We start from the raw sequence: 15,817 nt of genomic DNA on the forward strand, positions 1-15,817 counted from the left end.
CAGGTGGTTATAAGAAAAATGTCTTGTAAATTTGAGCTGTTAGTCCCATGGTGCATCAGAGAAGTTTCGGGAAGAGGACTTTTTCATACTTCTGCATTCTCTTTCCAAATTAGAACTGGAGTTCAGGGTAGGCTTCTTTGAATAAACAACAGTTGGTGTTTATATAGAGCTTTGAGGCTGGCAAATAACTTTAAATATATTATCACATTTCAGTCTCATAACAACTTCTTGTGGTAGAGAGAGAGATTATAATCCCAAATACACACACACACGTGTGTGCACATATATTCTTTCTCTTCATCCATATGCATATATAATTACACACACACATAAATAGGAATGTGTGTATACACTCACACAGATTTCTACTTCTAGTGCAACTTACAGCTTGGGGTCCACTGAGGCCAGGGTGGGGTAGTTTGTTTGCTATCTAGTAAATTTTTCTGAATTTAGAATTGTGTAATGAGTTGGTTCCAGCTGTGTGGGTGCTGAGCCAGGAAACCCTGCATTCCACTGGCAAAGAGGGAGGGAGCAGAAAGGGAAATTCAGTGGGAGGAGGGTCAGGGAAAGGAGCAGGGAGGGGAGGAGATTCAGAGGTAGAAGGCCAATGCTCACTTCCTCTTGGAGGAGTGTTTACATGTCCTAGGGGTGGACTGTGCTGGGGTTGGTCCTGCTAGTTTCTGAATCTCTGTGCTTCTTGGAGTCTACCTAGGGTCCCCCGCCTGCCATGAGGGGACTGTGGGTGCCCCAGCCTGTCACCACCACCAGCTCTGAGCTGCTGTGGCTAACACTGTTGTTCCTAGGTGAGTCTGAACTTCATGGAGTAGAAAATTGGGGTGCAAAGTCAAAGGGTCAAAGCATCATTTGGGGACCTGCCTTTGAGAGGAAAGCATAAATGAGGGCGATGGAAAGAAGGGGGTGCAGTGGGAATGGGAAGGGGTTAAATATAACCAGATCCTTGGAATCAGGACATAGGGGAGTTGTAAAGTTGCTGGACAGTCTCATGCTAACAATGTTGATTCTTACAGCTTTGCCCCAAGCAAAGTGAAAGTTGATTCTTGTTGGGGTGTCCTCTCCCGACCCGGTATCTCGATAGTTTTTCTTTCTCCCACATAGTGTGACCTTCTCTTTGAGAATCTGACCTTCCCTGTGGTATAAATGACTGTTAACAGCTCGGGGTTAGATAGACATTTCCAGAATGTTTCTATTTTAATAACCACAGTGGAATCAAATTGCTCCAGTCAAGAGTTAGTTAAAGGGTGTTTCTTCCTCTGCAGTTCAGATCATGCAAACTTTGCAGTTGTTTGCTCCCTCTCCTATGTCTAAAGTTGGCTTTCCTCACTGAGGGAAGGGAAGTGTTTATCTGGGAAGCTGGAGAATAGACAGAACCCCAATTACAGAAGTTCAGGAATAGTAGATTGTGAGACTTGGATACTTTTGGTATATAAACTCTGGATTGGAGGGTGGTGGCATACAGTGTCTCCAAAAAGTGTAAATGAAATTTTAAGCTCTAAGCTATGATCCTGGATCAAAAACTGAGAGTTGGAAGGAACTTTAGTGGCCACTTAGATGCCTCCCCTTTTTTCCCCTTAAATTTTTAGATGGAAAAAACAAAACAAAACAAAACCAAGACCAAAGAAGCTAAATGATTTATTGAAGGTTACAAAGGTAGCAGAGATCCAAAACCTCTCATTTTGATGCAAATTCCTCCACTTTCCCCCCCTTTTTTTTTGGAGGAAGTCATCTCCAGATCAAATTTTAAGTTTAGATGAGATATATACTAAGCGTGGATCTCCCATTCAGCCAACATCAAAATGCCCTCTTGACACTCAGGCTTGTTTGTAGTGGGTCATGGTGGATACTCCTCTCCATTCTCACAAAATAGCACATAGCTCCTACTGGTATCCTGACAGATTTCTGGATGTTCCATGACTCTATCAAGTCTAGTCACCTTTTGATTCAATTCAGTGACTTGGGAACTCTACTCCCTTAGCCATACTTCAGAAATAGGACTTAAGCAGAGAAATCCCAGACTTGATAATAGGTAATGCTTGGTTGGGAAAATGAAAATGAGGAAGAATGAAAGCTAGAATAGAAATTTACAACCCCCCAAACTCCCGAGATACTATTTTGTCTAGTTTTCCTATTTTATAGATAAGACTCAAGCCCAGGGAGGGGTTCAATATCTAGCCTAAGGTCACACAACAATGCAGAACCCACGTTCCATAAATATTTGATAAATGAAGAGAATTTCTTTTTAGAGATTACACGACCATGTCTCCGGACTTTCAGACCAGTTCTGTCCAATATACTTGGTTGTCTGCAGTTCTTCCCCTTTTCAGTCCATTGTTGGGGAGATGCTTTTCTCATAGTATTCTATTTTTTCTATTTCTATTCTTTTTTGGGGGGGGGGATTCTGATTTTCCTGTACCTTCTTTCTGTAAATTTCTGAGCATCTAAACATTCCCTGGTCTTGTTCACGTCTTCAGTTAAGGATCCAATTCTGCCTTTTCACTACTAATAAGAGTCAGTGTTTAAGGTTTATAAAGTGCTTTACAAGTAGAATCTCATTGGACTATCACAACAACCCTGTGGTACAGGCTATAGATGAAGAAACTGAGGCAGATTATAGTTAAGAGACTTGCCTAGGATCACACAGCTAGTTAGTGTCTGAAGTTTACTTCTCTATTCAGATTTTCCTGCTTAGGTCCAGAGCTCTATCCACTGCACCACTTGATTAAATAGTGATTACTCACATATGCTAAGCAGGACTAGCAGCAACCATGGCCTTTCATATTTTTTTTAAGGTTTTTTTTTGCAAGGCAATGAGGTTAAGTGACTTGCCCAAGGCCACACAGCTAGGTAATTAAGTGTCTGAGGTCGAATTTGAACTCAGGTACTCCTGACTCTAGGGCCAGTGTTCTATCCACTGCGCCACCTAGCTGCCCCCTTTCATAGTTCTTAAGAAGCATAGTCAGTAAAATGGACATGTTTTATATGATTTCACATGCATAATTGATAATACATTTATTACCTTTTCAATAGATAGGGGAGGAGTGGAAAGGAGGGAGAGAATTTGGAAATCAAACTTCATTTTTTATATAAATATTTTATTTGTTTTCCAATTATGTGTAATAGTAGTTTCTACCTATCATTTTTTTGGTAAGGTTTTGAATTTTACACTTTTTCACCCCCCCTTCAGAAAGAAGTTTGATAATCTTTACATTGTTTCCATGCTATACATTGATCAAAATTGAATGTGTTGAGAGAAAAATCATATCCTTGAGGAAAAAAATAAAATAGTAGAGATAACATAATTATGTAGTACATAAGATAACTTTTTTTTTTAATTGAAGGTAATAGTCTTTGGTCTTTTTTCAAACTCCACAGTTCTTTCTTTGGATATAGATGACATTCTCCATCGCAGATATCCTAAAATTGTCCTTGATTATTGCACTGATGGAATGAACAAGTCCATCAAGGTTGATCATCACCCCCATGTTGCTGTTAGGGTGTATAATGTTCTTCTGGTTCTGCTCATCTCGCTCAGCATCAATTCATGCAAGTCTATCCAGGTTTCTCTGAAATCTCATCCCTCTTGTTTCTAATAGAACAAAATTTGTCCAGCCATTCCCCAATTAATGGACATTCACTTGATGTCTAATTCTTTGCTCCCACAAATAGAACTGCTATGAATATTTTTGTACAAGTGATGTTTTTATGCTTTTTCATGATCTCTTCAGGGTATATATAGACCCAGTAGTGCCATTGTTGAATCAAAGGATATGCACATTTTTATTGCCCTTTGGGCATGAGAAATCAAACTTTAAAAAACTCAGAATGTTAAAATAAAGAAATAACAAATTAAATATGACCCCCCCACCAAAAGGAAGGAAAAAGCATAGTCTGGCTATTCCCCAGAGACTCTCCTTTCTTTATCCTTCTCCCTGCTCATGAGTTCTCTTAGATTAAATCCTATTCTCAAGAAAAGATTTTAATGCAATAAAGTCATATACACTGAGGTGGAAAGACATTTACATTTTTAAAAAAGTCAATATACTAAGCCACAGAAATGTTTCTAATGGTAGAATTTTAAGTGTCACTGAGCAGGTGGTAGGCTATTTTCTTATTTTATTGAGGAGAGGGGACCTCCAATATATCCCTATAATCACTATTATTCCAGCCAGCTCTGAGGAACACTGGGGAATAACTGCATAACAAACTTTTCTCTGGGTCCCTAGCCTGGTCATTGGGAGTTCCATACATAGCTACCCTGTCTCTGGGTTCCCTGTCCTGATCTAATTCCTGCTTTCTGGTCTCTTGCAGCTCCAGCCATCAGGAGTAATGGTAAGTTCTGTATTCAGTTTTGATTTCTTTTTTTTTTTTTTACCATTCCCCCTCCCCTTTCCTTAATTATCCATATCAGTACATTCTGGACAGTAGCTAGCATCAGATTGAAGCCTTGAATCCACCAGATTAAAGGGGAAAGTGAGACTTTAGGACCAGGAAGTAGTAGCAGCATAGCACCTAACATGAAATAACTCTTCTCCCAGTACATATTGTCAGTTTCTACTGCTAGAGCCTCATCCATGAGGACTCTGTTTTTAGATTGTTCAGCCACATCCAACTATCCCTCTCTAATAGATCTCCATTTTACAGATGGGGGAACTGAGACAAATAAGGATTAAGTGACTGACTCAGTTAGTACATATCTGAGCCTCGGTTTGAACTCAGATCTTTCTGATTCCAGAACTCTATCCAGTGTGCCACCTAGCTACTCAAGATATTTGGTTTTAAGTGCCAAGGTCACAGGAAGCATCTACCCTCCAAAAAGGATTAGTTTGCTGAGACATGTATACATGTTTCTTTGTGTTTGTATGAATTGTTACTGTTCACTTGTGTTTAATTCTTCAAGAAACCCCATTTGGGATTGTCTTGGCAAAGATACTGCAGTGATTTGCCATTTTTACAGATGAGGAAATGGAAGTAAATAGGGTTAAGTGACTTGCCCAGAGTCACCCAGTTAGTAAGTGTCTGAGGATAGATTTGAACTCAGGTCTTCCTAACTTCAGGTCTGGCCCTCTAACCATTGTGCCAATTTGCTGCCCTTCTGTGTTTGAGCAGTTCTTGTGTATATAGCCCCATTTCTTTCATATCCCTTTGCTTGTATATAGTTCACTACTTGTTCCATGGGAAGAAAGGTCTGCTATTTGTTACCAATTTGATCTTGTTTCTCATCTGTTATAGGAAGTTGAACTAAATAATCTCTATGGTCCATTTCAGTTTTAAATCTTATGATTTAAGATCAAATGAATGTGTGTAAAATACTTAGCAAAGAACTTGGCACACCCTCCCCATGGCAAATCTGTGTTCTGTGTATCTGTGGTTGCTATGAATGAGGTTGTTGACATATTTGATATGTCATGGATCAGTGTGGGAAGGTTCATCTACTCCAGCTTATTCATTTTGCAGGTGAGGAAACTAAGTCCAAGAAAGGTTAACTGAGTTGCCCAAGGTCACACAGCTAGCATGTGGTTAACCAAAATTTGAACCCAAGATCCTTGAATCCAGAGTCAGCACTCTTTCTCCTGTTCCAAGTGATCTCTAAAAGTCTGTGAATGTGCTGTGTGGGTCAAGGCAAAACAAGTCAGAAAGTATTTATTAAAGTGTCTGTGTTGTCTCAGAAACTAAAAATTGTTGAGAATACAAAGAAAGGCAAAAATAATCCCTTCTCTCAAAGAGTTCAGCCTGTGGGTACTGTTGTCTATGCTGTGTTGAATTTATGTATTTTACATTGTCCATGTGTCCATGTTGCTATTATGCTTAGATCTTGGGTCTCTTTATGTTGTCAGCTGAATGGCTTGGAAAAGGAGGTATTGGGGAGGGGAGAGATTCAAATCCTTCAATGAAGCTAGGAGCTGGGTACCCAAGGAAATGCAGGCAAATGTGGTCTTTGTTTAAACTCCACAGTTCTTTCTCTGGATACAGATGGTGTTCTCCATCGCCGATACCCTAAAATTGTCCTTGATTGTTGCACTGATGGAATGAGCAAGTCCATCAAGGTTGATCGTCATCCCCATATTGCTGTTAGGGTATATTTTGGATATTGATGTTACAGATCATTCACTATTGCCCTGAGATGGGGTGTCTTTGAGAAGAAGATGATGACTCTTGGGGTTTTGTTGTTATTTTCTGGTTTTTTTTTTAACCAATCAAATGGAACTTAAGGAGCTGTCCATTCTTTTAGAAAAGCTTTGTGGTCTCATGAATCAGTGAGGTATAAAAGTGTAAGAAAATGACTCAGTTCTGATTATTTGGTTTACTTCACATATACCCTTCTGTTCCTGTTCTTCTCTTAGATTTAGGATGTTATGTCTCCTTGATACTCCTCTTCATTCTCCTCTCTTCTTTACCTTTGTCAGGTCCCCCAAGGGCAATGCTGACTTTGGACCCACCATGGTTCCATGTGTTCCGAGGGGACAATGTGACTTTGAATTGTGAAGGGTTTCAGAATCCTGGACAGGATTTCATTGAATGGTTCCACAATGGGACACTTTCCTCCTTCCACCAGGATTCTTATATTATTCCAGCTGCCAACTATGAAGATGGTGGGTATTACCAGTGTCGGACAAAACAAACTTCCCTCAGCAACTCTGTGAAGCTAATTGTTTCTAGTGGTAAGTAAAGGACAAGAAGTCTGGGGTAAGGTGGAGTGGGAAGTCAAATTTGAAGTTTGCTTACAAGACAGCCTGTAAGGAGTGATATCCTGTTACTGGCAGAACTAATATCAAGGGGCATAGATGGGAGAGCTCCTGAGAAATCCACAAATGATTTTAATTTTCCTTTTGCACAATCACCCTTACTAGGGTATGAGTTAAATAAGCCCTTCTTGTTCTAAGCTTCTCTCACTGGCTCTGCCTATTTTCACTACTCTTTTCTGTCAGGAAATTCCCAGAATTCCCACCAAGTGACCAGTAGACTAAGTATCTACATGTAAACAACCAATAAGTATTTATTGAAGTCCTACAACCCACCCACATTATTATTACTATTATTATCATTTTAGCCAGAACAAATTAAGGCTCAGAGAGATGTGATGTCTCCATAATAATACATCAGCAGAACCTAAGTGTGGGCCTTCTTTATGCCAAGCCCATTATTCTATACACTTACAACCTCTCCAGTTGAGATTGAGCTGTGGGAGAACCAATCACACATATACCAATCATGTCAGATGGGTGGGGGTTTTTGGCAGTCATAACCAGAGGTCTTTAGAAGCCCCTAAGTACAAGGAGAATCTCATTCAGATACATAGCTTATAAAGGACTTCCAGAACACTGCAACCCATTTTCTCTCATTGTAATAAGAACTGGAAATAAAGGTACAGAGAATGAACACTCCCCAGTCACAAAGAGCTTATGATTTAATGAATAATAAATATATGTAATAGATATGTGTATTTATGTACATATATGTCATACAACCATATGCATCTATAACATATACAGATAACATAAATATGCAATTAATAAACACAAATATATGCAAGGTATTTTGTATGGAAGACTACTAGAAGCTGAGAGGACTAGGAAAGGCTTTGTTCAGAAGATATTTCCTGAACTGAATCTTTTTTTTTAGTTTTTTTTTTTCAAGGCAGTGGGGTTAAGTGGCTTGCCCAAGGCCACACAGGTAGGTAATTATTAAGTGTCTGAGGTAGGATTTGAACCCAGATACTCCTGACTCCAGGGCCAGTGCTCTATTCACTGCGCCACCTAGCCACCCCCCTGAACTGAATCTTATAGGAAGAGTAGAACTTTATGAGGGCAGAGAGGCTGGAGATAGAGTACAGAAATGGCCAGTGAAAAAGCATGCATTTGGGAACTATAAGGAGCATGGGAAGAACAGAGAGAAGGCCAGTTTGGCTGAGTGATCAAAATCAAGGGGGGGTCTTAAAGACCTTTAAAAGTCAAATCAATTTGAATTTTTTTCTTAGAGGCAATGGGGAGTCAGTGGAATTGATTAGAAAGTAATTCACCATGCTTTACTAGCATTCCCTACAGGCTGAGGGTTATAGTTTCAGATTACAAATACCCTCATATTCTCTAAAATGTGTTTGGTTGGGAGCAGCTAGGTGGCGCAGTGGATAGAGCACTGGCCCTGGAGTCAGGAGTACCTGAGTTCAAATTTGACCTCAGACATTTAATAATTGCCTAGCTGTGTGGCCTTGGGCAAGCCGCTTTACCCCATTGCCTTGCAATGTGTTAGGTTCCTGCCTAGTTCATTTAATTCCTCCCAAGTTGCCCCATGTCTTTTTCTCTGCATATTCTCCCCATTTATTGGGTTCTGATATATGGTGGGTTCTTTGTATTATATGTGGGCAGGTGCGGTATTTGAGTGTTCAAGGAGGACTAGTACCTTTAGCGTGAGGGTTTGCTAAGCACTTTTTTGAGCTGCTTATCCACTTTTGGTGTCCAGTTGGTCCTCAATTCTCCCTTGTAGTTCCAAGAAGCTGGGACTTTTTGGCAGATGAGCTAAACCAGATTGAGGTTGCCCAGTGGCAATTTAGCCCAAGCATGTGAAGACTTCTGCCAGTGACATAGGCAGATAAGAACATCTTGTTCCAAAGGCCATGAAGGTGACTGAAGCAGTCACTGCAGAATGCTTAGAGACTGGTCAGACATCAAAGATACTCCACTTCTTCCTGGGCCACTATCAGTCATCCTAAGCTTTGTCCTGCCGCTAGTCTTTGATAACAAAGGAAGAAAGAGTGAGGCTGATGATTTTGCATAGCTCTGCCTCATTTAAATCCAATTCATCCATGAGTCATGACTTCATCCTGTGATGTCACTGGTCATCTTTGAAAATGAAGGACAAACAATAGCATGTGGGTAGATTCTAGCAAGTGGCATTCTGCATGTCCTCATGCCAAGTTCATCACCTGGAATCATTGCTCAGAGTCAGGGTCTGCTTTTCTTTCTTTTAAAATGGCAAGAAGTTTTAGAAGGCCCAAGGCTGAAATGTTGTGAACCAATGGTCTTTGTGTTTTTGTCTTTCAGATTGGCTGCTACTCCAAGTAGAGAAATTAGAATTCATGGAAGGTGAGATGATGACACTGAGGTGCCACAGTTGGAGGAGCAAATCACTGCACAAAGTCACATTCTACCACAACGACAGAGCCTTACTATATGAATTTCAGAGTTTCAACCTTGTTATCCCTAAAGTGAACTATACTCACAGTGGAACCTACTCATGTACAGGAAACATAGGACATAACCATTATCAATCTGCAAATGTAGTAATCACTATCCAAGGTAAGGAGACTTGGTCAAGTCATTTGAGGGGAAAAGATAGACACCTAGGACTAAAATTATTTGGATTTTATGAAGTAAACAAGGAAATACTAGAAAGAGATAAGAGGAATAATTGACATTTAGGTATCACTTTTAGGTTTATAAATATTTTTCATATATGTCTCATTTGATTGCCACATGCACACACACACATACATACACATACACAAACCAACCAACTCAACAACTCACAGGCTTTATTGTTAATAGTATTATCATTTTAGAGGCAACAAATTGAGACTCAGAGAGATGTGGTCTTCAATATAATACAGCCGTAGTGGATGTGTGGATCTTCCTTATGCCAAGCCTATCAGTGTATACACCATGGCACACCACATTTCTCAATAATTCCATTTGAGATAAAGAACTGCCAGTTGCACATGTGGCAATTAAGTCAGATGGGCGGGGGGTTTGCAGTCATAGTCAGAGGTCCAGTTTTTCTAGAACCCCTTAAGGAGGGGAAGATTGTCCAGATATATACCTTATAGAATCCTCCTAGACCTGTCCTCTAACATTTCCTAGGCCATCTCCTTTGGGATAATCCTGTATCCAAGTAGAGTCTGTGTAAACCTGTGCCAATAGCCTCTCCTTGTAAAACAGGTCTTGGAAGTATTCTTTTCTTCTGGTTTTTGGGGCTCCTCTGCCAGGTTATGAGCTAAGACCTCTATCAATATAGTGAAGGAGCCTAGATCAGGTCACCAAAAAAATAAACAATCATTTATTAACTGTCAATGTTAAGCTCTGTGGATACAAAGAAAGAAAAACCCAGTCTCTGACTTTAAGGAGCTTGCAACTCTGTGTAATCAAGATATAATCATATAGACACATACATATACACATAGAGACATATATTGTCATACATATATATGTCACTGGATCACTTGAAGCTCATCTTAGAGGGAAGGTTGTAGAATTAGGGGGACTTTTGTAGAAAGTGGGATTTGAACTGAGACTTAAAAGAGTCCATGAAGGCCAGGAACCTGAGACCAAGAGTACTTGAGTACTAAAGATAAGGGAGAAATAAAAGGGGAAGCTTGGGGCAAGGCTAATATAACAATTTTGGAGGGAAGGAAAAGGTAGAGATAGGGAAGGAGAAGTACTGTGTATCTTGAGATATCTCTCTCTCCTAAGATCAGGAGGGAACCCAAGCACCGCAAAAGTGGTTATAATAATATTGGTCACGCTGGTCCTGATCGCTATAATTGTTGCTGCCGTGATATATTACTACAAGCGACACAGGCAACTAGGTATGTGGTTTCTTATGGTTTCTTGGATAATGTTCTTGATCATTCTCTTTTCTTTCCCTGACCCTGATAAAGTATCATTCTCCTCCTGCTCCCCACCCCCAGAAGCTACACCTTACCTATTCTTTGAGATTTGTTTTTGATATTCATTAACACAACTGGGGAATTCTTTTACCCCAGAGACACAAGAGTAGGGAGCTTAGAGACAGGGCTTTATAAAATCAATAAAGAAAAAAAATCACAATTTTATCACTTGGAAAAACTAACTTGTTGGAGAAAAAAAGATACAATCAGAGAAATAGTGAGAAACAGAGAGGGATAAATATAGTCACTAAGAGAAATGAAGATGCAGACTGTATGACCTCTCAGATGCACCCCCTAGCTATTCCACTCAGCTATCAGCATTCTTATCTCTTTGGACAATCTTCTTTTTTTTTTGAACCATAACAATTATTTATTAATATAGACATATTGGATTTCGTCAACACAGAAAAAATATAAGAGGAACATGAATTAGGGTAGAACAGCAATTCATATTGCTTCTAGTTCTTTAAAACAATGGTATCACTTTTATTTATGAAAGTGTTATGGTCAGTGAAAATACCAGAAGTTAGTCAATCTGCATATTAGCCTTAGCTCTACTAGTTATTAGCTATGTGATCTTGGGTAACTAAATTTAATTCTCTCACCTTCTATTTCCTAATCTTTAAAAAGGGGGATAATTGATTGGTGGCTGGAATAATGGGCTTGGAAGAAAAGTGTTCCTGAGTTCAAATCTAGTCTTAGATTCTTGCTAATTAGGTAGTCCTGGACAAGTCACTTCACCTGCTTGCCTCACTTTCCTCATCTGTAAAATGACCTGGAGAAGGAAATGATAAAACACTCTAGTAATCTCTGCCAAAGAAAACAGGGGTTATAAAGAGTCAGATATGATGAAAAGGACCAAGCAATAGCAGGAACATGAGAATGAAGGGACTTTGGAGGTCCTCTATGGACAGTCTTCTTGATTTACTAATGACCACTTCCTTTTTCTTGGATTGAGGTTATCCCAACTGGATTTTTCCATGGGCTTCATGGGCCCTTAATAAGGGACAGGATGTGTGTATTGGGGGGGGTGGAAATAGAAAAGCAAGACTTGAAATTTCATAAGAACTCAAATTTAGAGAAGGAAGGGATTTTCTAGATCATCTAGCAGTCTCCTGACTTTACAGATGAGGAAATAGGGGTCTGGAAAGGTTAAGCAGCTTGTCTGAGTTCACACAAATAGGAAGAGCTACAGAGTCAGAGCTACAGTGGTCCTCTACTTCTGATCTGACCTCTTTTCCACTGTATTTGGCTGCCTTTCTCTTTCTCCCTATGCTTCCAAACACAATTTCCCTAAATAACCTGAATATTAGGAGAGGTCTCAGTGATTTGGAGCCAAACTCTCAAGGAAGGTGGGAGCCTTAGTCTCTCCTGGCAGTAGGATGGGGGAGGGGTGTAAGATTAGTAGGTTCAACCAATTTTGGGTCTTGGAAACAGAGATGAGAAATGGTGCTTCACCATCAGGTCCACCACTTCTCCTGGTCTGAGATCTGGATCAAAGGACTTTGTCTTGTCTCAGAAAGTAACTCATTGAATGGTGTGTGATAGCTTTATGGGAGCATCTATCTCCTTTAATCAGGCCAATTTCCCTGTCCTTGATCATGAGGCTCATGATGTCCCACTAACTTTAAAGGTACCTTGCCTTAGCTTTCCCAAACAGCATTAAACACAGGGAACAAGGAAAGAATCTTTCAGAGGAACCAAATGAGTACAGGTAGCTCTCTCACTGGCTGTTCCAGTGTATTGCAGGAAACAGATACACCTTGCCCAAATTGGAACTTCAAAGTGGACCCAAGGAGAAAGAAAAGGAGGCTTATGAGAGTTCAGCAGAGCTCTAAGGAAGATAGAAGCTCAGTTCTCGATTGACTCTGTAGCAAACCTAGAACTACATTGGAGATGGGGAAAAGTGGAGATATTACATGGCAAAACCTATACAACCAGGAGTTCAGGACAGTGTTTCTCAGAAAGAGAAGTAAGGGATATCTCTAGTATGGAACTGTCTATGGAGATAACTGGTATGGAACTCTCATTAACATTGTGAGGTCAGTAGATTGCCATTTTACAAAAGAAGTAACTGAGATTCAAAAGGACCATATGAATTGTCCAAGATCATAATATCACAGGATCATGGATTTAGAGAAGGGAATGACTTAAAAGATGATTTATTCCAAGCCCCTCATTTTACATATGAGGAAACTGAGGTCCATAGAAGTTAAGTGACTTTCTCAAAGGCACACAGGTGGCAAAACTCTGCTTTGCCTGAAAGTCCAGTCTTTTTTTTCCACTTCACCATTTACAGATTCTAAGTGGCAGATACAGAATTCAGATTCAGATCTTTGGGGTTCAAATCTAGTGATATTAGTAGAAGATGAAGATATTGCGCTAAGAAAGGTGAAGAGTCAGGGCTCTGGAGTGGGGGTGTGCTGCAGACAGAGAAGGTAGGGCTAGCTCAGGGAAGAAGTCTGGCCACCTTGCTTTTGATTTACAGAAATGGACTGAGGCTGGGGCAAATTTAGATTTTTTTCCCCACTTTTTTCATTTTACAAGATTGTTTCATTTACAAGACTTTTAGATTTTGTCTTATCTTTACAAATGCAGCAACAGCAACTGTATCTCTAGCATTTTATAAATGTTTTGATGTAACAATACCTGGGCCTGACAATTTTTTTCATTCACAGACAACATTCCTGATGAAACAGCAAGATTTGAGGTAAGTGTGGTGCTTCAGCTCCCTCCACACACACCTCACTCCATCCTGTTTTCCCTTTTCTTTATTGGACTTTGTTATGTTTTTCTCATGCTCCATCTATTCTGCTCCACATATTCCATCATCCCTATTCTTTCTCATCTCCGTTTTTCCTCTAGGTGTCGAATTCAATGGCTTATTCACTTCTAAAGAACACAGATAATCCTGAGGAAGAAGCATCAGGACCCACAACTTATCAGAATCACAAATAGTGATGATCACCTCAGTCTCTTCCAGAGTAGCTCTAACCTGCTTGTTCCTGAAAGCACCAGGTTGAAGGACTTGGTGGACCTGGACCTAGGACTGGAGACCAACTGCCTCCTGAGCCAACTCTGCCATTCCAGGAAAATGAATTTGAAAATCTCTTTTGCAGTCATCCTCATGAATCCTAAACTGCTTTAAAAGATTTGAAGGCAATCGACTCTCAGTGTTTACACTGCCTGTCAATGGTGCCAACATCTACTCAATCCAAATGATTTCATATGCTGAATTGTTCTTGCACAGTACTTTGGACAATCCGCAAAGTCTGGGTCCTTTTGAAGAAATTGTTCTGATCCTTCCTGAAATTGTTCTCTCTCTAGGTCAGGTCTTAGTGGTAAGAGACAAGTTTTCTCTTTTCATAGGTGCTGGGGTAGGATAGGAGGCGGTTGAGCATGGCTCGCCTTTCGGTGAGGATGATCTACAAGTGATGAAACAGGGTGTCTCTGAACTACCAGTCTTCTTGTCCTGCTCTTAAACACACTGTTTGGTATTGACTTGGAAGGACCCGGGGCAGAAAGTAGTGGGGCCTCAGGCACCTGCTTTGTCATAGCCTCCTTTTTAAAAATTTGGTGCTTTATGGAAACCTCCATATTTTACATTAGTTTTTATTAGTCTTATCTAGCTGTGCTGTGTGAAAAAGGTTTAGGAAGTCTGAAGAGGAGGAAATGCCCCTGAACTACCAAGTCAGATTTAACAGTACCATAAGAACCCCATTGCCAGTGCAGAGTCCTTGGTGCTAAAGGTTTTAGGACTCAGTGTGAATCTGGCCCATAGTGAACAAGAGGCAGTTCAGATCTGTGGGGGATTAAGGAAGAGAGGTCTCTGGGAAAGGGATCTGGGAATGTCATTTGTAATCATTTCTTTCTGGGCAGGCATTGTTTCCCTGGGAGGTGGGCATCTTGGGGCTGCTGGTCAGATTGAGGCCCATCTCTTTGGGGAAGTGGGTAGAGAAATCAAAACCACCTTGGATTGAGGGGTGGCATGGTGCTGCAGAAGGAATGCTGAGGTTTGAGCTTGAAGTGCCCCTTCTACTTACTAAACCTTGAGTAATATGATGTTGGCTAAGTCAGCTCAGCTTGCTGGGCCTCAGACTTCCCAACTGCCAAAAGAAAGGGTTTTACTCAATCATCTCAATTCAATTATGCTTGTTAGACATTTACTTTTTTTTCCCCCCTTTGGCACCTGTGTATCAGCATGTTATTATCTCTGACTTCCTAATACAGAAACATCTGTTCTCTCCCTCTCCCATTCATCTCCCCTGTCTATCCATGGGGTAAGGCTAAGGATATACATTCTGCATCCTCAGAATGTGTGCTTAATTAATGAAAGTGATTTTATTAAGCCTTCTTGACCTCATGTTTTTAATTTGTTTTAGTGTCTTTATAGTCAGTTTCTGAAATCATACTGTGATGATATTCATAAAGTGCCTTAAGGTTTGCAAAATGTTTTTCCTACACAGACTCATTTGATCTTAACAGTAATTATTATTTCCATTTTACAGATGGGAAAACTGAGGTATAGATTGCTGACATGACTCACCCATACTCACAATAAGCTAATAAGTGTCAGAGACAAGGTTCTAACCTAAGCCTCTCGACACCAAATCCAGTTCTTTTTCAGTCAATTTTCAATGCTGCCACTCAGGACTTCAGTTTACTCATCTATAAAATGAGGGGTGTTGGACTCTGTGATCTCTAACATCCCTTCCAGCTCTAACATTCTGTGATCCTTCATATAATAAAGCATTGTAATTAGCTCACAAGCCAGGCCAAGACTCTTCTTTGGTCATTAAATCTGTGGGCACTGGGAGTTTTCAAATGGGCAAAGGACTTCTGTCTTCAACGAAGGAGCTAGGCTTCATAATACAATGAGATACAGAATAAGTCTTCTTAACTTGAGGGTCTGTGATCTTGGATGGGGGGAAAATACATCTTATTTTCACCAATTTCTAACTGAAATGTAGCACATAATGCTGAGAAGGGGTCCATTGTCTTCACCAGATGGCTGAAGGATGTCTATCAAATGCAAAGGGATAAAAAAATCTCTTTGAAATAGAGGAGCAAGGGTAAACAACTGATGTTCTGCATTTAACCTGCTTTTCATTTTCCTACTCAGTGGAAGGTATTCTAAAT

At 40.2% G+C, this 15,817-nt stretch overlaps 1 protein-coding gene across 1 annotated transcript; it reads left to right on the plus strand.

Annotated features, from left to right (window-relative positions):
- Nucleotides 1-606: 606 nt before the first annotated feature.
- LOC141512694 (low affinity immunoglobulin gamma Fc region receptor II-like) lies at nucleotides 607-15,447 on the plus strand. The gene is made up of 7 exons (XM_074221834.1): nucleotides 607-803; nucleotides 4,327-4,347; nucleotides 6,423-6,677; nucleotides 9,057-9,311; nucleotides 10,487-10,597; nucleotides 13,357-13,388; nucleotides 13,544-15,447. Exons 1-7 carry the CDS (start codon nucleotides 728-730, stop codon nucleotides 13,634-13,636), a joined length of 843 nt encoding a protein of 280 aa, XP_074077935.1. The 5' UTR covers nucleotides 607-727; the 3' UTR covers nucleotides 13,637-15,447.
- The last annotated feature ends 370 nt before the right edge of the window (nucleotides 15,448-15,817 follow it).

This window comes from Macrotis lagotis, chromosome 2 (genome assembly GCF_037893015.1).
Source record: "Macrotis lagotis isolate mMagLag1 chromosome 2, bilby.v1.9.chrom.fasta, whole genome shotgun sequence".
Taxonomy (NCBI): domain Eukaryota; kingdom Metazoa; phylum Chordata; class Mammalia; order Peramelemorphia; family Peramelidae; genus Macrotis; species Macrotis lagotis.